This window comes from Acanthaster planci, linkage group LG16 (assembly GCF_054643075.1).
Source record: "Acanthaster planci isolate LZ-2023a linkage group LG16, COTS_SCS, whole genome shotgun sequence".
Taxonomy (NCBI): domain Eukaryota; kingdom Metazoa; phylum Echinodermata; class Asteroidea; order Valvatida; family Acanthasteridae; genus Acanthaster; species Acanthaster planci.
The window spans coordinates 646,475-668,446 of NC_141792.1; the positions used below are offsets into that span (position 1 = coordinate 646,475).

Genomic DNA, 21,972 nt, shown 5'->3' on the forward strand with positions numbered 1-21,972 from the left:
TGAATTATTGCAATTCTAAATGCTGAAACTTTGATTGTTTACAATTCAGTGCCTTTCTGTGGTTAATTTTTCTTAAGGTCTTTCAGACGGAGCAGTTGCTGGCATCGCTGTTGGCTCTGTGTTGACAGTAGTCGGTCTTCTCATCGTTTTTATTGTTGCTTTTGTCAAATGCTGTGGTCGAAAGCCGCCAAAGATAACCAACAACACAGATGCGCACTTGACGACTGTTGGTGATCCCAATTCCGCTGGGACCGGAGCCTTCAATAACCCCGTATACGTGGATACCTCCCTGGCCCAACCCATGGTTCTCCAACCACCTCCAGGGTACTACTCTACGCCCTTCAGTAACCAGACCAAACCCATTCCATCCCAGGCATGGGCGTAAATCCCGGCAGATATAGGGTATATATCTCCTTCCTTTCAATTTTGAGGTGGGGGATAGGAAATTATGCCCCTACATTTTGTGGTGAGCAAAAGGTTAAAGCGAATTATGAGTTTTCGAACTACCCAACGTCTAAAATGTTGTCTGTTGTAAGATTCTGCATGAATGTAAGACATATAGAGCCTGAAAGTTGACCACTGATGACGTACTTCCGGAACCCTTGGATAGGAAAAATAATATGCAAAGATTGTAGAATTTGTAATATTTCTTCGTTCAGTTACTTTTTAAAAAATCCCCTGATGACGTACTTCCGGAACCCTTGGATAGGAAAAATAACGTGCAAAGATTGTAGAATTTGTAATATTTCTTCGTTCAGTTACTTTTAAAAAAAAACCCTGATGACGTAATTCCGGAACCCTTGGGTAGGAAAAATAACGTGCAAAGATTGTAGAATTTGTAATATTTTTTCGTTCAGTTACTTCTTAAAAAATCCAACTCGGAACTTTGAAAAATATTTGCTAAATATATCAATTTATAAAAACTGAAAAATCACCTGACCTAAAAGAGAAATATCCTGCCAAAAATTGACCCATCTCTTCCCAAATCTAAAATACATGAAGAACAGTGCAATGAGGCAGTCTCGTACACAGATGAATATTTACGGTTTGAATTTTATGGTAGTCCGTCGGTAAAAACCGAAATAAAAACAGATCAAAATATTTTACACAGTCTTATAATTTATAAGTAGTAAAATTAAAGCAGTATTCTGCTTCAATTACGAAAGATTCTAATCTTTCATATAACCTTTGCTGAAAACAACCGCGTGATGTCAACTCAACGGAATCTGGAACCCCTCGACTGTAAGTAGGTAAATCTTTGCAACGTTGTACAATCTCGTTTTCGCGTAAGCACGGGCAGTGAAAACAAACGTTTATGAACAAGGAGACCCAGGTACGATATCGCCGGAAGTGAAAGGTCGTTCATAAAATCCGTTTGTTACCCATCTCCAGGTGACTTTTCCTGAATATTACTTGAGGAAGACAGAGGTAAAATTCTAACATGAGTGCTTCATGCATGGGGTGGTTTCAGTTAAGAAATATTCTACCAAAAATACTTAACATGATAGGACGGCCCAAGGTATAATCCTCATAGGAGGACCGCACGAGGGTTCCGGAAGCTCGCTGTGTGACCTTTCACTTTCAAGCTCTATTTCACATGTACGTCAATATCATGAACATCGACCTCTGTATCGTGTTATATAGTGTCATACCCCCAACCCGCTGTTCAACTTTTCAAAGCCAGGTAGCAAGTCACCTCCCCCCCTCAGTTTTCCCATCACCCATGCCCCCAATTTCTGGCACAATTTTATGCCACTGATCCCAGGTATCTTATGCCGGGATTCCCTTGTACTCTCCTAAAAAGGGCGTCTTCTGACCCACCACCGCATTCCAGTTCGTCTACGGATCCCCTGCGACTCTCTCTTCAGGATTGGAAAAAAATGACAAATCTCTAGACCCATTCTCTGAGTTATCTTGGCGCTCTCCGAGTAGTTCAGATGACGATGCAGGAAGCACCATACACATGAAGGGGATCAGCATAGATGAGGTGTCCATTTCAGAATTTTTTTGAAGTCAATTATCTCTACATTTTAATCATAACTGTGATCGTTTCAGATTAAAGACAAAATGTTGAAAACCTATCAAGGTTTTGGAGAGGATTTCTTCTGAAACAAGAGCATGAAGGTACACATGGGCAGTAAATTGTAAAACAATGGAAGAACTACACTGAACCAAATCATAAGTTCATTGAGTCATCAGTTTCTGGATCCAAGAAAATTTAGACGAAGACAAATCTTGGTATGTGCCTATACATTTTGCAGTGTGTCTAAGAGTAGTTTACTGGTTTGCTAGGAGCATTAGGTAAAAACAGTTGTTATAATCTGCTTTAGAGTAACGGTAGAGAATGTACGGTTTGCGCTTCAGCAAAGATTTTTGGTTGGTCATTTTATACGTGAACATTTGTATTTCCTGAAGAGAGTGTAATTCGTGTTTGCATGCGGTGTGATTTATTGTACTGTATAAGAAAGGTTTCTATTAATTTTTTTCGAGTTTGATTATGTTCGTAGTATCTAAAGCTTTAGTGTTGACCGAAGCATTAACCCTCAAATAGACTTTTTTTTACTCTACCACATGTGGAGTACTTACTCCATCCACTGGCATGGCAACTTTCAAAATCAGTAGGCATGGAACGAATGAGTAAAACAACTGCATCTTTTTGTTAAAAGGGTTAGAATTGGCATTCCCTTCATGTACATTAAATAAGCAATTAAAAAGTAATACATTCCCAAAAATTCTTTGAATTAAAGAAAGAAAGCAGTTTTTCTCAGTGTTCACATTATATTGAATAATTGAATGGACAAGGCATACCCCTTTGAAATCATAATTTCTTTGAAAAGCTGAAAAAGTTTCCTTTTAGTTCATTTCAGTTAAATGCCTTATCCTTTGGATATCGATCATTATTGAAAAAAAAATGAAAAGCGTTCATTTGGCTGATTAAAGTTGGTAAGAATTATCCCTTCCATCATCAGTTTTATTAGACAATTCTTAAAAACTTTTGTTTAGGTGATTTTAATTAAATTGACAAACATTTTATTTTTTGGCATTTAGAATCTTCATTTTGGAGGATTCCAATGAAATTGGCAAGACTTACCCCTATAAAACCGTAAATTATTGTAAGCCTGCCCACAGCCAAAACATTTCTATTAGAAAATCTAAAAATTCTTCATTTTGACAAATTTTTATTAACTTTTTGAACTACTCAGTAATTTTACAGTTTTGTAGGGGTACGTCTTGCCAAAGTTTTCAACTTTTCCAAGAAATTACGATTTCCAAGGGGTTAGCCTTGCCAATTTAATCAAGAGAATTGCAATTTTAATTAAAATCAGGCAAATGAAAGTTTTCGAGCTTTTTCAGAATTTACGATTTTGTAGGGGTTCGTCTTGCCAATTTCATTGAAATCTTCCAAAATGAAGATTTTTAAGATTTTCTGAAAAATTCATAGTTGCAAGGGGTAAGCCTTGTCAATTCAAGTAAAATTAAGCAAAATGAAACTTTTTCAACTTTTCCAAGAAATTGCGATTCTCAAGGTGTAGCCTTGTCAATTCAATTAAAATGAACCAAAATGAAACTTTTTCAGCATTTCCAAGAAATTACGATTTCCAAGGGCTAAGCCTTGCCTATTCAATCAAAAGAGTTGCAATTTTAATTAAAATCAGGCAAATGAAAATTTTCGAGCTTTTTCAGAATTTACGATTTTGTAGGGGTTCGTCTTGCCAATTTCATTGAAATCCTCCAAAATGAAGATTTTTAAGATTTTCTGAAAAATTCATAGTTGCAAGGGGTAAGCCTTGTCAATTCAAGTAAAATGAAGCAAAATAAAACTTTTTCAACTTTTCCAAGAAATTGCGATTCTCAAGGTGTAAGCCTTGTCAATTCCATTAAAATGAACCAAAATGAAACTTTTTCAGCATTTCCGAGAAATTACGATTTCCAAGGGCTAAGCCTTGCCTATTCAATCAAAAGAATTGCAATTTTAATTAAAATCAGGCAAATGAAAATTTTCGAGCTTTTTCAGAATTTACGATTTTGTAGGGGTACGTCGTGCCAATTTCATTGAAATCCTCCAAAAGAAATTTTTTACGATTTTCTGAAAAATTCATAGTTGCAAGGGGTAAGCCTTGTCAATTCAATTAAAATGAACCGAAATGAAACTTTTTCAACTTTTCCAAGAAGTTACGATTTCCAAGGGGTTAGCCTTGCCAATTCGATCAGAGGAATTGCAATGTTAATTAAAATCAGGAAAATGAAAGTTTTTGAGCTTTTTAATAGTTTACAGTATTGTGGGGGTAGGTCTTGCCAATTTCATTGAAATCCTCCAAAAAGAAGATTTTCTGAAAAATTCTTAGTTGCAAGGGGTAAGCCTTGTCAGTTCAATTAAAATGAACCAAAATGAAAATTTTTCACCTTTTCCAAGAAATTACGATTTCCAAGGGGTTAGCCTTGCCAATTCAATCAAGAGAATTGCAATTTTAATTAAAATCAGGCAAATGAAAGTTTTCGAGCTTTTTCAGAATTTACGATTTTGTAGGGGTTCGTCTTGCCAATTTCATTGAAATCTTCCAAAATGAAGATTTTTAAGATTGTCTGAAAAATTCATAGTTGCAAGGGGTAAGCCTTGTCAATTCAAGTGAAATTAAGCAAAATGAAACTTTTTCAACTTTTCCAAGAAATTGCGATTCTCAAGGTGTAAGCCTTGTCAATTCCATTAAAATGAACCAAAATGAAACTTTTTCAGCATTTCCAAGAAATTACAATTTCCAAGGGCTAAGCCTTGCCTATTCAATCAAAAGATGTGCAATTTTAATTAAAATCAGGCAAATGAAAATTTTCGAGCTTTTTCAGAATTTACGATTTTGTAGGGGTACGTCTTGCCAATTTCATTGAAATCCTCCAAAATGAAATTTTTTACGATTTTCTGAAAAATTCATAGTTGCAAGGCGTAAGCCTTGTCAATTCAATTAGAATGAACCAAAATGAACTTTTTTCAACTTTTCCAAGAAATTGCGATTTCCAAGGGGTTAGCCTTGAAAATTCGATCAAAGGAATTGCAATTTTAATTAAAATCAGGCAAATGAAAATTTTCAAGCTTTTTCAGAATTTACGATTTTGTAGGGGTGGGTCGTGCCAATTTCATTGAAATCCTCCAAAAGAAATTTTTTACGATTTTCTGAAAAATTCATAGTTGCAAGGGGTAAGCCTTGTCAATTCATTTAAAATGAACCGAAATGAAACTTTTTCAACTTTTCCAAGAAGTTACGATTTCCAAGGGGTTAGCCTTGCCAATTCGATCAGAGGAATTGCAATGTTAATTAAAATCAGGAAAATGAAAGTTTTTGAGCTTTTTAATAGTTTACAGTATTGTGGGGGTAGGTCTTGCCAATTTCATTGAAATCCTCCAAAATGAAGATTTTTAAGATTGTCTGAAAAATTCATAGTTGCAAGGGGTAAGCCTTGTCAATTCAAGTGAAATTAAGCAAAATGAAACTTTTTCAACTTTTCCAAGAAATTGCGATTTCCAAGGGGTTAGCCTTGCCAATTCGATCAGAGGAATTGCAATGTTAATTAAAATCAGGAAAATGAAAGTTTTTGAGCTTTTTAATAGTTTACAGTATTGTGGGGGTTCGTCTTGCCAATTTCATTGAAATCTTCCAAAATGAAGATTTTTAAGATTGTCTGAAAAATTCATAGTTGCAAGGGGTAAGCCTTGTCAATTCAAGTGAAATTAAGCAAAATGAAACTTTTTCAACTTTTCCAAGAAATTGCGATTCTCAAGGTGTAAGCCTTGTCAATTCCATTAAAATGAACCAAAATGAAACTTTTTCAGCATTTCCAAGAAATTACAATTTCCAAGGGCTAAGCCTTGCCTATTCAATCAAAAGATGTGCAATTTTAATTAAAATCAGGCAAATGAAAATTTTCGAGCTTTTTCAGAATTTACGATTTTGTAGGGGTACGTCTTGCCAATTTCATTGAAATCCTCCAAAATGAAATTTTTTACGATTTTCTGAAAAATTCATAGTTGCAAGGCGTAAGCCTTGTCAATTCAATTAGAATGAACCAAAATGAACTTTTTTCAACTTTTCCAAGAAATTGCGATTTCCAAGGGGTTAGCCTTGAAAATTCGATCAAAGGAATTGCAATTTTAATTAAAATCAGGCAAATGAAAATTTTCCAGCTTTTTCAGAATTTACGATTTTGTAGGGGTGGGTCGTGCCAATTTCATTGAAATCCTCCAAAAGAAATTTTTTACGATTTTCTGAAAAATTCATAGTTGCAAGGGGTAAGCCTTGTCAATTCATTTAAAATGAACCGAAATGAAACTTTTTCAACTTTTCCAAGAAGTTACGATTTCCAAGGGGTTAGCCTTGCCAATTCGATCAGAGGAATTGCAATGTTAATTAAAATCAGGAAAATGAAAGTTTTTGAGCTTTTTAATAGTTTACAGTATTGTGGGGGTAGGTCTTGCCAATTTCATTGAAATCCTCCAAAATGAAGATTTTTAAGATTTTCTGAAAAATTCTTAGTTGCAAGGGGTAAGCCTTGTCAGTTCAATTAAAATGAACCAAAAAGAAAATGTTTCACCTTTTCCAAGAAATTACGATTTCCAAGGGGTTAGCCTTGCCAATTCAATCAAAAGAATTGCAATTTTAATTAAAATCAGGCAAATGAAAATTTTTAAGCTTTTTCAGAATTTACGATTTTGTAGGGGTTCGTCTTGCCAATTTCATTGAAATCCTCCAAAATGAAGATTTTTAAGATTGTCTGAAAAATTCATAGTTGCAAGGGGTAAGCCTTGTCAATTCAAGTAAAATGAAGCAAAATGAAACTTTTTCAGTTTTTCCAAGAACTTGCGATTTTCAAGGGGTAAGCCTTGTCAATTCAATTAAAATGAACCAAAATGAAACTTTTTCAGCATTTCCAAGAAATTACGATTCCCAAGGGATTAGCCTTGCCAATTCAATCAAAAGAATTGCAATTTTAATTAAAATCAGGCAAATGAAAATTTTTGAGCTTTTTCAGAATTTACGATTTTGTAGGGGTTCGTCTTGCCAATTTCATTGAAATCCTCCCAAATGAAGATTTTTAAGATTTTCTGAAAAATTCATAGTTGCAAGGGGTAAGCCTTGTCAATTCAAGTAAAATGAAGCAAAATGAATCTTTTTCAACTTTTCCAAGAAATTGCGATTCTCAAGGTGTAAGCCTTGTCAATTCAATTAAAATTTACCAAAATAAAACTTTTTTAGCATTTCCAAGAAATTACGATTTCCAAGGGGTTAGCCTTGCCAATTCAATCAAAAGAATTGCAATTTTAATTAAAATCAGGCAAATGAAAATTTTCGAGCTTTTTAAGAATTTACGATTTTGTAGGGATACGTCTTGCCAATTTCATTGAAATCCTCCAAAATGAAGATTTTTAAATTTTCTGAAAATTCTTAGTTGCAAGGGTAAGCCTTGTCAATTCATTTAAAATGAACCGAAATGAAACTTTTTCAACTTTTCCAAGAAGTTACGATTTCCAAGGGGTTAGCCTTGCCAATTCGATCAGAGGAATTGCAATGTTAATTAAAATCAGGAAAATGAAAGTTTTTGAGCTTTTTAATAGTTTACAGTATTGTGGGGGTAGGTCTTGCCAATTTCATTGAAATCCTCCAAAATGAAGATTTTTAAGATTTTCTGAAAAATTCTTAGTTGCAAGGGGTAAGCCTTGTCAGTTCAATTAAAATGAACCAAAAAGAAAATGTTTCACCTTTTCCAAGAAATTACGATTTCCAAGGGGTTAGCCTTGCCAATTCAATCAAAAGAATTGCAATTTTAATTAAAATCAGGCAAATGAAAATTTTTAAGCTTTTTCAGAATTTACGATTTTGTACGGGTTCGTCTTGCCAATTTCATTGAAATCCTCCAAAATGAAGATTTTTAAGATTGTCTGAAAAATTCATAGTTGCAAGGGGTAAGCCTTGTCAATTCAAGTAAAATTAAGCAAAATGAAACTTTTTCAACTTTTCCAAGAAATTGCGATTCTCAAGGTGTAAGCCTTGTCAATTCAATTAAAATGAACCAAAATGAAACTTTTTCAGCATTTCCAAGAAATTACGATTTCCAAGGGCTAAGCCTTGCCTATTCAATCAAAAGAATTGCAATTTTAATTAAAATCAGGCAAATGAAAATTTTCGAGCTTTTTCAGAATTTACGATTTTGTAGGGGTTCGTCTTGCCAATTTCATTGAAATCCTCCAAAATGAAGATTTTTAAGATTTTCTGAGAAATTCATAGTTGCAAGGGGTAAGCCTTGTCAATTCAAGTAAAATGAAGCAAAATGAATCTTTTTCAACTTTTCCAAGAAATTGCGATTCTCAAGGTGTAAGCCTTGTCAATTCAATTAAAATTTACCAAAATAAAACTTTTTTAGCATTTCCAAGAAATTACGATTTCCAAGGGGTTAGCCTTGCCAATTCAATCAAAAGAATTGCAATTTTAATTAAAATCAGGCAAATGAAAATTTTCGAGCTTTTTAAGAATTTACGATTTTGTAGGGATACGTCTTGCCAATTTCATTGAAATCCTCCAAAATGAAGATTTTTAAATTTTCTGAAAAATTCTTAGTTGCAAGGGGTAAGCCTTGTCAATTCAATTAAAATTTACCAAAATAAAACTTTTTTAGCATTTCCAAGAAATTACGATTTCCAAGGGGTTAGCCTTGCCAATTCAATCAAGAGAATTGCAATTTAATTAAAATCAGGCAAATGAAAATTTTCGAGCTTTTTCAGAATTTACGATTTTGTAGGGATACGTCTTGCCAATTTCATTGAAATCCTCCAAAATGAAGATTTTTAAGATTTTCTGAAAAATTCATAGTTGCAAGGGGTAAGCCTTATCAATTCAATTAAAATTAACCAAAATGAACTTTTTCAGCTTTTCCAAGAAATCACGATTTCCAAGGGGTTAGCCTTGCCAATTTAATCAAGAGAATTGAAATTTTAATTAAAATCAGGCAAATGAAAATTTTTGAGCTTTTTAAGAATTTACAATTTTGTAGGGGTAAGTCTTGCCAATTTCGATAAAACCCTCTAAAATGAAGATTTTAAAATTTTCTGAAAAATTCTAAGTAGCAAGGGGTAAGCCTTGTCAATTCAATTAAAATGAACCAAAATGAAACTTTTTCAGCATTTCCAAGAAATTATGATTTCCAAGGGGTTAGCCTTGCCAATCGATAAAAAGAATTACAATTTTAATTAAAATCAGGAAAATGAAAGTTTTTGAGCTTTTTAATAGTTTACGGTATTGTGGGGGTAAGTCTTGCCAATTTCATTGAAATCCTCCAAAATGAAGATTTTTAAGATTTTCTGAAAAATTCTTAGTTGCAAGGGGTAAGCCTTGTCAATTCAATTAAAATGAACCAAAATGAATCTTTTTCAACTTTTCCAAGAAATTACGATTTCCGAGGGGTTGGCCTTGCCAATTCAATAAAAAGAATTGCAAGTTTTTTAAATCAGGCAAAATGAACATTTTGGAGCTTTGCAAGGGGTAAGCCTTGAAATTCAATAGAAATCCAACAATACTTGCGATTTTCTGCAAAATAAAAATTTGCTTATTGAATCCAAAAGGAAAATGGTAATAACATTCTTTATCTGAAAAACTAATATTTATAAAAAAAGCCAAATGAAGATCTTCCCAAAATTAAGATTTGAAGGGGAGAAAGAAATCTTACCATTTTCATTAAATCAGCCAAAATGCAATTTTTAAAAGATTTTCTGAAAAATTTACGTTTCAAACGCGTAAACCTTGCCATTTTAATCAAAATCAACAAAAATGGAACTTTTTCAGGTTGGGCAAATTAATTAAAATAAGCTGATAAGAAGATTTTAAAGATTTTTTACATAATCAATATAGGCAAAGGGGTAAACCTTGCCAAATTTCTTAAACAGATGATTTTTAGATATTTTTAGAAAATACAAGTACAGTATTGGCAAGGGGTCAGGTTTAGAAATGCAATTACAATAACAAAAAAAATGAATATTTTTTGGTTTTCTATAAAGTAAGCAGTTTTCTGATATATTCTGAAAATAAACATCAACAAGGCGTTAGCCTTTCAAGTTGAATTCAAATCGGCTAAGAGCATTTTTTTGTATTTTTGCGCAATGAACGTTTCAATTAACATTGTAAGAATGAAAACTAAGAAAAATACACATATAAAGTTAACAAAAAGAAAATAAAATATCAATTAAACTTCAAATAAATGGAGTTTAATGAAGCAAAATACCACCAAGCAAAGACGCTCTTCTGAGTCCTGAGCGGTAAAAATTACATGCAGTTGAGAAATATTACTTTCAAAATGTTGCACAAAAAATAATACTTTTGGCAGCGCGCATGCGCTTTTGCATCACATTGCTTGACTTCCAAGAGAGAATTACCAGCTCATTGTTCGTGACCTTAGTGTTGGAATGAATTGTTTTCACAGGCGCATATATTGACAGGAGTGGATGCTGAATTCTTTACAAATCACAGCTGCTTCACACAAATGTGAAGAAATCTGAATGGCGAAATTTGGTTTCTTTCTACAATAAAATATCTAGTCGATGAATTAATCAAGCATATAAATGCTGGCTGAGCATGCAAACATATCTAAATGTTGAGCTGATAAATGTTACTTGATTGTGAAATTGTAAGAAAATTATTTTCAACTCTTGAAAAAAGATTGGCACGTACATGTATCCTGCAAAGAGCTTATTAGCAGGAAACTACGAATATACGGAAACATTTAGTCAAAGTCTTTCATTAAACATTTATCTCTAACATCAATTGCAAGCTGCATTTTGTTATTAATTTCAGGCTATTTTTCACGGTCTGTAAAACATCGTAAAAACAAGCAAAGCATTCCTGAAAAAAAATGTCATTTACATACATGTATTACATCTTAAGATTAAGGAAATTATCAAAAACAACTAAATATTCTAAATATTCTGCTTCCATTTAAATATGAAAATAAAATGTATCATTTTGGCTTGAGTAACATTTAAGGCTTTTTTTAGTTCAGGAACCAATCAATATTAGGTTTTAAACCAATCAATATTAGGTTTTAAACCAATCAATATTAGGTTTTAAACCAATCAATATTAGGTTTTCAATGCTTTACTGATTTCAAACACTTTAATACAATGACACTAGGTGTGACTCCCTCCTTCCTTTCAACAATACATCCGTGCCCTCATCAGACACTCTTTAAAAACTGCGGAGAAGCCGCTTTGCACTTTCATACACAGAATACACTGCTACAAATAACTCTTTAAATCATCAAGACTTTACAGTATATCTTGCACTGAGCAAATAAAAACTTGTAACATTTGCCAATAGTCGACAAAGATTTTCATTAACATGTCAAGGCTTCAGCTTATTATTTACTGAACAGAAACCTCACTCAACTCAGAGCTTCTTCACCTACTTCTACATCTTGAAGTTGATCAGATGATGAAACCCCCTTGGGGGTAATGGAACATTCTTGAAACCTGGCAACCACTTCTCCAGCAATCTCTGTTGGCAATGGAGCCCCACATTCCAAAATCTTGGAATCTAACTCTGTCTTTGTCTCAGTAAGGTGCAAACCGCTGTAGAATGCACTGTCCTCCTTGGCAATGGCTTCAACCGGTTCCAACTGGCCGTGACCAGTTCCATCCAGTTCTGCAACAGCATTACCTTGAGCTTCTGCTTGTGTGATTGGTGGATCTTCTCCAGACAGAAGCAAGTCCCCTGCATCTATCACAGCAAACTCTGTCTCCAGCTCATCAGTTGAAGAGTCCGTTTGACCACCAACCTTTCCAGTTTCCACGCTGGTCACTTTGGTCAGATTTTGTGACATGGGAGTACTTTTTGTCCGCAGTCCAATGCGGGCAAGGATTTCCTCCATTTTGTCAGCATAGTCAAAATGGCCGTTCACCTGCAAATACCAAAATACGAACTTGTTTCAGTTAATATTAGAGTAATTGTGGGTCAGTAATTTTGTAATTTTGGTGGACATGTCCCTGACATACTGAACACAACCCTCACTCAATTCATCCCCAAATCCTTATTAGCCACAATGCAATCCTAACATCAGAGATAGAGAAAGGGCAACTTTTTGAGTCGGAGCTTCCAACAAAGGCAAGAGCTTTGGAGCGGGCGGGGTAGTGATGAGATCAGCACATTGCCCATTCCATTTCCATGACAAAAACATGCATTAAAACAGCACATTGTTGATTAAGCAGGCACATTTGGTTGGTCTGGTACAAAACAACAGAGGGAATGTTTCTGGTGCTTATTCCTCCGTAAAGAAGTCAGATCTAAACCCTAACTGCTTCTTATTAGAACTACTCCTCCTAACTCTATAGAGGCTTTGCATGGTAGCCATCTTGCAGGGCAGTGGTTTTGATCCACAAGGAAACCTCTTTTGTGTATACCCTGTGGAAGGAAAGCACTGGCCTGCAACATGGCAGCCATACAAACCCTCTATTGCCTTTACAGTAGTTTAGTCTCTAAACAGTGAGGACCACAGGCTTTTGTTTGGGGGGTGTGTAGAACTGTTCCGAGCGTCCGAATACTTGATCAAGAATCGAATATTCAATTAGCTTTTTCCCAATTTGAATATCTGAATTCAAAATTTATGAAAAGGAAGCAAGAATATTGTTTTGTTTAAAATGAGGAAAATTGCTCTATGGAGGCTTGTTTGAAGCATATTCAAATGAAAAGCGACAGAATAATATATCTTTTGATTTAATGAGTACATTACTCATTAAAAATCTTTAACAAAATGAAACATTTCAACAGGGGAAGAAGTACTGTTTGCCTGTTAAATCTTGCTAAATCATGGCTGGAGATATTCCTAGACAGGAGAATCTATTAGAGTGACTATAATGTACAACTGTGTGTGTTATTGTAACTGACTTTGTATATGGTTTGTTCATCAACAATCTGCCAGTTGGTACGACCGAATATTCGAATATTCGATCGAATTACAGATCAAATATTTGAATAGTGAAATAGTCAAACTGACTCATCCCTAGGAGTGTTCCCCTGCTCTGGAGTTGTTGGAAATATGTCAGGGCAACCACTTGTCAGCCATCTTCTCGATGAAGGATCCCAGGACTTAAGTCCTCTTTGGCCATTTGGAGGACGATTACGGGGTGGGGGGTGGTACAGTCATCAATAATGCAGTTAGACAGCTGCATTTCTTGATATTCACATGGGGAGGGTGACTACTGCAGGAATTTCTTGGGTTCTTGTATTCCCAACGTGAATACACTGGCCTAACTTCAGTCAATGAACCCTGCCACGGCATACTCACTATTTCAGTCAGATCCACATTGACCATCCGTCTGTCTGTCCAAGCAACCGGTTCCAGTCCAGCGATATCAATCATCTGAACTGACGCTGCACGGTACACAAACTGGAGTAGCCAATCCCCTCTGTAAGCAACACAAGTCAGAGCAGCAAAGGTTATGGCACAGAGGACAGGTCATGAAATAAATGTCAGTATCGTCTATGGATTATGCGTCACTTCATGGTCCACCAAAATGATCCTCTACATCACTTCTTGGTGCGACCAATGAAATGAACAAGACAAATTTACCGCCCAGATTTGCAGAAAGGAATAACAATTGGAGAATAATGAATTTTTCAAAATCTCTCAAGGATGCTCCATGATTTGCTAAAAAAGAGGGCTCTGTTGTCACTTGAGTTAACCTTTGAAGAATTTTTGCAACTAGAACTGGGGGCTGAAAGGTGGAACCCGAGCAATATCACCCCCTAAAACCTGGCTTTCTAGTCTCTGTTCTTCATCTTCACAATATTGCTCACCTGCAGTACCCATTGATGATTCTTCCAGCTACAACTCTAGCAAATGGTTTCCAGTATTTCGCTGTGGAAGGCACAGGTGCACCCAATAAGACCGCATCTTGAATAATCCCCTCACAGCCTGCCATAGACAAACAACAGTCTTGGCTTCAAAATTTACAACATAAGATGTAACTACCAACTCGAGTGTAGTTTGGAAAGTGTTGCCCTATTAGATAGCTCTGAGACAATCCATTAGCATACCGCATGACCCTTCAATATCTACCGTCAATGCAATCCAAGAAGTAACAAATAGTATACAAACAAAAAGTAAATCATTTATTCTCCAATACATTTCATATCTGGTCAATTTAACTGTGGAAAATATATAATATAAAGCAGGTAATATAACTACATGTAGCATAGTCACATAAAAGTTGCATCCAGTTCATGTAATTGTGATTACATGTAAATGCCAATCCAGTCCAGATAAGTGTTTTATAGCACACCTCAAACTAGACAAATATTCTTTCAGGGGTTTTATTGTTTTAATTCAGCTTTCAAAACCAATTCGAAAATTGCACAAAGTGAGGGTTCATTTTAGTTTTCACAGACAGAGTCTAAGTTTGAGCCACTGTATACAACTGGGAAAAGAAATCTTCCTGGGTTTTAACTGTTTCAATTCAACAAGGTTTTAAAATGAGCAATAGCAACCTCCAGAGGGCACAATAGCTGGTCACAAATTTTCAAGACAGGTGCCTGACTGGGCACTAGTCTCTAACATTGATGTGCACGCAATGACTAGGCATGTGTCACGTCATGCTGACACCAAATCCATGTATTGGCCCATATTTGTGAAGCACACGTGTTTGCATTTCAGCCAACCAGGATAAAAATTAAAGAACCAGGAAGATGTGTGTTGTACAGCGGACAAGGTCTTTAACAACGTCACATGACACATCCATATAACTGTCATATACCTTTTCTATTTGCTAATTCCTTGAGGCAAAAGAAGATAAGTCGAGCTCCCATGCTGAATCCAATAAGGGTCACAGGTCGCTTGCCCTGGAAACAAAATGTGAGAGTTCAAATAATAATTTCATATGAACATAAAAGCATGTTGAGTTTGAGTACTTGAGACCATGTTTCCTGGTTATTTTGTTTCACCTGATGTCTCGACAGCAACACCTCGGCCAGCTGTTTCCCAGCTTCTGCCGCCCGATTGGTCACCACGCTCCACGGGTTGTCGATGGCGACCAGTGAGGAGTACGCAGTGGCAGGCAGAGCAAAGGCAACCACTAGGCCTGAAAAGATAATGAGCAGGATACCAGGGACAATTTGCCTGGATAACACGAAGAGCTGTATGGAATATTTTTCCATTCCAAGATAGAAAGGTTACGAAGTCCAGGTTCTAACCAATTCTTTGTCAGTTTTACAATTTCAAATTCATTGCAGAGTCATTTTTTAAAGTGAGAGGATGGCTGCTGACACATTCAAAACAAAGTTGAATCTGATCTGTCAGTCTGTTGATAAACGTGCCCTGAAATGATTTAAACACTGCCTGTAAGACAGGGGCTAACGGTGTTCTTTTTGGTTACGACACTGCTGTTACAAAACTTCTGGATGCTTGGCTATTAATCTGTGGGGTTACATCAACTCCGAGGAGATCCCACATCAATCCCAGAATGCCTTCTTCATGTTACAGTTTCAAACTGACCAGCCAGGACAGTCATCTTGAGAGCTTCTTTGGCGGCCATCGTCAGCATCTTATTGAGGATCATGGACAAGGCTTCACCGAGAGCTAACAGGTACTTGGACTCCCATCGGAGGCAGTACACTTCCTTAGATGACGCCAGTGTTAGCCAGGGGACAGAGAAGTTATCTGAAATGATGAGATTGCCCAAGGGTTTTTATGCACAAGTGTTCTTCACAGTGGAACAAAAAGATGTTGCGGCCAAAAAACTGATTGAAGTGCAGAATGCAGAATGGTGCTTTGTTTCCAAAATGTTAGTTCTGAATCAGTGTGGGGTCAGGAAAGGGCATACATGTATGACATCTTGGAGAAGATCAAATGTGGATGATTAATCATTTCATGCAGACTTTGGAACAAAATGGCCTCCCGTCTGAAGTTGTTATAATCCCCCCCTGCACATGGCTCCGTGGTGAGTTATGCATGTATATCAAAACTCTCTCTGAACAAGTCAATAGACGATGCATCCCAGACGGCATATCTCTGGCTCACACTAACACATTTTGGGAAGCAACGTGCAGTAATCCCAGCCAACTACAGCACAACAATGAAGCAAAAATCAGATCTACGAAAATCAGACAAGTCTACACTTCAAGCAGGTGCACAAAGAAAAATATACGGGGGTACAAATCAGTCCCCATTCTGGCATACATGTACATGTCATCAAACTCCCCATGCAACATACTGGGCAACCTGACACATCTGTAGTCCATGCAGGTTAAGATCAGGAGAGGGCTAAACCAAATATCACCTCTGCTAAAAATAGCACACACCCTACAGCATCATCCCCCGTAACACTGGCCACGCCCAGCCCATTCAACAAAGCTGCAGTCTCTGCAGAGGTCCAGAGTGCTGTATCTTTTGAAAACCCAATTCTTTGCTTCCTCTGAGAAAACACTACAATGAAACCAAGTTGAGGAGTTCAGATGAATCAAGATAACTGGGTACAAGTACTTACCGTAAAGAATATCCTCATATTCTGGAAAGCACAGAAATTGAAAATGAAAGAAATGAGCAAAGCAACCAATCAGGGATCAATGATATTTGGAGCATGGCAGAAAGGATGTAAAAATGCAAGATAGCCGGTGTCCATTTATTTATGCTATAGCTGGTGACATTAAGATGAATGCGTTTTGGATAGTGACGCAAGAGAAGCAGTTCCGGAAGACATGAGATGGGTTTCTAGCATATAAGATGTTCACAGCAATGTTCCTTATTCCCAAGATTATCTCTGTTGACAACATTTCAGTATTTGGTGAGCATGTTAGGAATTACGCATGCAACATACTCATAGTGTCTTTTGTAAGCCATCCCGACACAGCAATGGTAACATGAAGATCCTTCTCTGACGATACAGCTTCAAATTCAAACTCTTCGATGGCACCAACTCTCCTCTTCATCTTGAAACCTGAGAGAGCCAAGATAAATGAACTTGCTTGCAAGGTGCTGCTGATTGAAACTCTCAATCGTTAACAAGATGTCGGACGACACAACATGCTTTGATACATCCAGTTACAGGGAAAATGCAGTACCAAGCCCAAGATTTTACAAACAATGATGCCGTAGCGGCCACGCCCATTTCAGTGCCTAATATTAACACAGTCATGTCATACACTCACCAAACAAATGAGCCACGCCCCTGGCCCCACCCTACTGCTCCAAACACAGATGCCATGACAATCACGCCCATTGCAGTCTTCATGAATCCCATCTTCAAATAAGCTATCAGCCATGCTATTACCTTAGCCCAGCCTACATGACTGACACGCCCACTCCAGTAATCAACGAATCATTGCTACATATCAAGCACAAGCAACACCCCTGCCTTACCCGTCAGCCCCGCCCCTGCTGCTCCAAACACAGATGCCATGACTGCCACACCTGCAGCTGTTCCCAGAAATCCCACGCTGCCCCCCAGCAATGCTGCACCTGCTGATGCAATCAAGGGCGCAGCAAGTCCTCCCGTCAAACCTGTCAGAACAAAATGCACAGATCACTTCACTTTAGCATGGACAATGTACAAATTACATTAGAGTCAACAACATGTAACAAAATTTAAAAATACCATCCACTTAAAACATGGCATTGGGGGCATGAAATACACCCTTACCAATCAGAGCTCCGCCCCCTACTGCCGCCGCTCCAATCATGGCAAAACGCTTCACTTTCTTCATCTTGGCTCGTTTCTCTTTCTCAATCTTCTCTTCCCTGTTGGCAAAATTGAAGTAAATTTAATTAAAACGGTAGCTCCGAAGGCAATGTAAACATAATATGAACCCCAAGCTTGGCCAAGAGAGGGCACAATTTTCTCAGCAAAGGAGGCTCTTTTGCTCGGAGCTAACTTTCTTCGCTGATCCACAAATAACTTGGAAATGTATGCATTATGTTCGCATCACTCCCAACAAAATGAACACTCCCCATCAACATGGCACCTTTCAACCAGGGGGGGGGTTGCTTCTGCTCAAGGCAGCTACTGGTTCTGTTGTAGGTTTTTATGTGACCGCCTCTGGAAAAATGGGTAATAAGTCGCCAGATTCACGTTATGAGTTTTTGGTATGGCTGGATTCTGTGCACCAAAACCTACAATTTGATATATGAATGACCCCTGCAGTGCACTGCGCTCTGGAGGTATTTAGACATTTGTATATCCACACTTTCGGATTCAACAAAAGCACTTTTCGAGAAAAAGCTCATAAAGTGTAGCACTTGGAAACACAATGCTATACAGGATTTCTTAATGAATGATCAATTTTTCATCTTTATTCATCAGTATCCATGTTTGTCGTCACAAATTCTGAAAATACAAATATTATAGAAGTTATTAAAGGAAAAACACAAAATCACATTTCTGAAAAAATTTTGCCCTCTCCAATTACTCATTACCCTTTTTTGCAAAGCAGGTCACATATATAATCCTAGCTGAGATTGTTTTTGAACAGCAAAGCCAATTAATGATCTCCTTTTTTGAAATGAATCTTTCTCAGAGAGCTATATGTACTAGCCACAACACAAGGACTCAACTGAAAAACTTTAAGACTTTCAAATCAAAAAAAGCCAACAAAACAGCCTACATGTGAAGACAACAAAAGCAGTCAGTACAGGTATGCAATACATGGTTACCATGGTGACTACATATAATGGCTACTTGAACTCACTCAGACACCTCAACCTCTTCCTGAATGAAGGAGCTAACAATTGTTCCTTCAAAGTTTTGGATCTCGGACTCCTGGACGCCCATCAAACTCGCAACATGCAGAGCTAGAACACGAGAACGAGCATCATATTGCCCTTCTGCCAAAGCGTGACCAATCAAATCCTAGGAACACAACATACAGTAATGAGTAAGTCCATCGCCTGTACATGTAACAGAAGAAAGAAGGTGTTGCTGCATTTTTAGAAACCTGGACTGCGACAATCATATCTTGGCATCAAATTCGACCACAAAAACATCTGCCCACATCCGAGATAAAGCTTTCTCTGAAACCTTTGCATCAATCTATCCGACATCAAAATATAATTTGACACTATGATGCAGCTAAAGTTGATGACTTCCAGTTGGAAGAGAAAGATCCTACCACTGGTTCCCTGCAAATAATATTGCAAGAAAGTACCACTGTATACCAGGGAGTCCTCTGGCCCCATCCGAGTGGCCTTTGATAAGTTTATCATACATAATCTGTACAATGACCATAAATCAAAGACAACACAACCATTTGATATTTATTCTGACCTCTGGCAAGAGCTGTGGTTTATCAAGGTGTGGATCCTTAAGCAAGCTATCGGCAAAGATCATGGCGCCCTCAAGGTCCTGCGGAGTGCTCATGAACATCATCATAGTCTCGCACGTCTTCTTGGGTAGTTTCATGTGCTTCACCAGGCTACGAACCATTCTCTCTTTCCAGTCTCTAAATAATGGTACAATTTTTGTAACAATTTGTCTTTTGGAAGGCGGTAGGTACTGAAGCTTCCAACAAAACGCTATGCTCTGGCCAAAAACTGTGATACATCTAAAAGTACAATATTAATGTATGACTATTCATGAAATCAATCTGAGTTGATCAACTATGGACCTTTTATTGTCTTTATCCTTTCACGGCATAACTTCTAACAAAAATGTTAGCCACAGCAGTCTTGATTTGGTATAAATAAGGCAAGCTTTAACCCTCCAAGATCCTTCAAAATCCAACACTCCAAGAATATGTTTCAAAGGATTTTGCAAGATCCAGGAAGGTAGAGCCAAATCACTAACCAATTAAAATAGGGTTTATTGATGCCTAACAAAATTCCAAGTGCAGGTAATGTGTTCATGGTTTTCTGTGATTGACTTTGAAGGATTTGTGATATTTCAGGAAGGTATAAAGTGGAAAAATTCTCCATGGATTCACAAGCACATTAACTTACTTGTTCCATTGGTCTTCAAAGAGAATTGCCAAATTGACGCTGCAAAGCGCAACATAGGAGAATCGTCCTGCATCGATGAGAGCTTCATTCAGTGGTTTGGAAACAATCTCCTCGGCTGATGTGCTTTGTAGAGCCCCACCTGAGGCGTCAACATCACTCCTACCAGAACTAGCACAAACAAGGGATGCATCCCCACTGGCATTGGAACAGCTGATCACTGGGGGAAGATTTTGATGTTGACTCTCAGATTCTGTGACTTTAGTTTGGTCCTCCGGAGATCTGATGTTTGCTTCCTGTGGTGACATCATAGCATCCTTGTAGCCAAAGACCGACTTGTTTGCATTTGTGTCCAACTGTTTCCCATCAGGATGAGAACCGTCAAAATTGCTAATAAAACTGTCATCACTTTGTTCATTTTTGATCTCAGAATCTTCAAGGTCAGGTGCATAGCCTCTGTCACCATCCCCTCTGGAATGGGAGCTACTTGTAGCTGCATCTTGCACAGCCCCTCTGGAATCCACACAGCCTGTCACACACTCCATTTTGCAGCCTGTTTCAGTCCAGCTCAGTCTACACTAGTAATTTTTTTATTGCTGAGCTGCAGAACTGGGAAACTAAAACAAAGAAACAGTGCACAATTCCCACGGCTATATGTGGTGAGCGAATCAATGAAAATACTTCATAAATTTGATTGTCAGGTTATTACATTGCCTTAACTTTAGTGTCTGTCTCAACTACAGAGCGGCAGTTTGACCGACTCAAGTAAAACACGCACTGCTAGTGAATACCAAAGCATGTGCCAATGTCTTAGCCTCTGCACAAGCAGCTCATGGCCACAGGAACTAGTTTTGATTTGTGTCAAGAATGGTATGCTAGGTAAGTATGTTTTGGATGAATTCTTTCAAGTTAGAGCAGCATTCATAAACATCAAGATGGAGCAATTTTCTTGAGGAATTAGTTGGGCCAGGTGAGCTACACCTCTTAAGTCAGTAGGACCATCCCAGCCATAGTTGATAGTTGGGACAGATGCTATCCAGTAGTTGGGATGTAACATTGTCACAATTTCCCCTCTGCAATGCTTTGTTGCAGCACAGCTAAGTGTAGGACTTGCCCTTCAAAGTCAAAGCTCCACTTTTGCTAGTGAGTATAACCATGGAGGAATAGGCCTAATCAAACGTGCTCCTTGACCACAATTGGGCCTGTGGGCCTAGGCCGATGTCAAACATTTTCCAATAAGGACTGAGGAAAAATTAGATGACAAAGAAGAATTCTACCTGGAATGAATTCTGGTCACGACTACTTTCCCCTGCAGTGACCTATAGGCCTAGTACAGGGTACATCATAGTATTAGCCCTTTGAAATGCATAAAATGGCCTAAAAAACTATTCACTATCACTTAGCATGCTTTAGCAGTTTTCAGCCATACCAGTTTCATAGGCCTAGGAAGTACGAGGGCTTGGAGGTGCTGGTGTCAAGCAGTGTACCCGCATTTTTGGATCTGGATGCGTTTATACTCCAATAAAGCAGATAGCCAGCCCTCCCCCCGGGCCTAAATGAGATCGACTACAGAACATACGAGTGTCAGTCATGTCAGTACAGTTGGACTGCCCAGCTGGGGTAGAGCTCAATGAGTTTGTAAAACCATGGGTAACTCATTTTGTAATATGTACGAAAAGGTTAGCAGGGTTAGGCCTCGCGTTCATGAATGTTACCCCCGAACTGAGGCCCGACTGAAGGTTCGACGTTCTGGGGGGAGGCGTTTTTTGGCCAGGCCCAACGTTTCATAAAATTAGTACTGGTAGGGTGTTTGCACTCGAAAACAGTCCTGACATGTGACAGTGATGGTCCAGTAGGCCTACAGACTTCTTTCCCATTTAGCGGTACGTTTGGGAACCTAAAGCTTACCTTCACAGTTTATGATAAGATAGAACTTACGAGCGAGCGCGGGCATCACGCGAGCGTGACTTTGCCCTTGGTTAGGGTCGATCATATCTATCATCATAGGTCCGGTTGTTTGTG

General features: G+C 37.6%; 2 protein-coding genes across 4 annotated transcripts in view; one reads left to right on the plus strand and one right to left on the minus strand.

The window, feature by feature from the left end:
• LOC110984582 (uncharacterized) overlaps nt 1-5,329 on the plus strand; it is a 62,099-nt gene extending 56,770 nt beyond the window's left edge. The window contains exon 54 of the mRNA XM_087147577.1: nt 78-5,329. Within this exon, the coding sequence (XP_087003703.1) occupies nt 78-385 (308 nt within the window). The 3' untranslated portion in view covers nt 386-5,329. The remainder of the gene's footprint in view (nt 1-77) is intronic.
• A 4,765-nt stretch (nt 5,330-10,094) lies between these two features.
• On the minus strand, nt 10,095-21,972 carry tmco4 (transmembrane and coiled-coil domains 4). Of its 3 annotated transcripts, none has more exons than XM_022244941.2 (14): nt 21,859-21,972; nt 19,954-20,567; nt 19,283-19,457; nt 18,708-18,868; nt 17,663-17,760; nt 17,383-17,523; nt 16,841-16,960; nt 16,511-16,531; nt 15,520-15,684; nt 14,970-15,106; nt 14,783-14,867; nt 13,827-13,944; nt 13,315-13,435; nt 10,095-11,931 (listed from the first exon to the last, which is right to left on the minus strand). In XM_022244941.2, exons 2-14 carry the CDS (start codon nt 20,493-20,495, stop codon nt 11,416-11,418), a joined length of 2,400 nt encoding a protein of 799 aa, XP_022100633.2. In that variant the 5' UTR covers nt 20,496-20,567; nt 21,859-21,972; the 3' UTR covers nt 10,095-11,415. The 3 variants fall into 3 exon arrangements, with proteins under 3 accessions (XP_022100633.2, XP_087003577.1, XP_022100634.2); XM_087147451.1 differs by having other exon boundaries at nt 21,889-21,960; XM_022244942.2 differs by lacking the exon at nt 16,511-16,531.

Coding starts and splice junctions, on each gene's coding strand:
- tmco4 (XM_022244941.2), bottom strand. CDS start 20,495: ATGGAGTGTGTGACAGGCTGTGTGGATTCCAGAGGGGCTGTGCAAGAT. Junction 17,761..18,707: donor GAAGAGGTTGAGGTGTCTGA/GTGAGTTCAAGT, acceptor TTTTGCCAACAG/GGAAGAGAAGATTGAGAAAG. Junction 15,107..15,519: donor CAAGATGACTGTCCTGGCTG/GTCAGTTTGAAA, acceptor TTATCTTTTCAG/GCCTAGTGGTTGCCTTTGCT.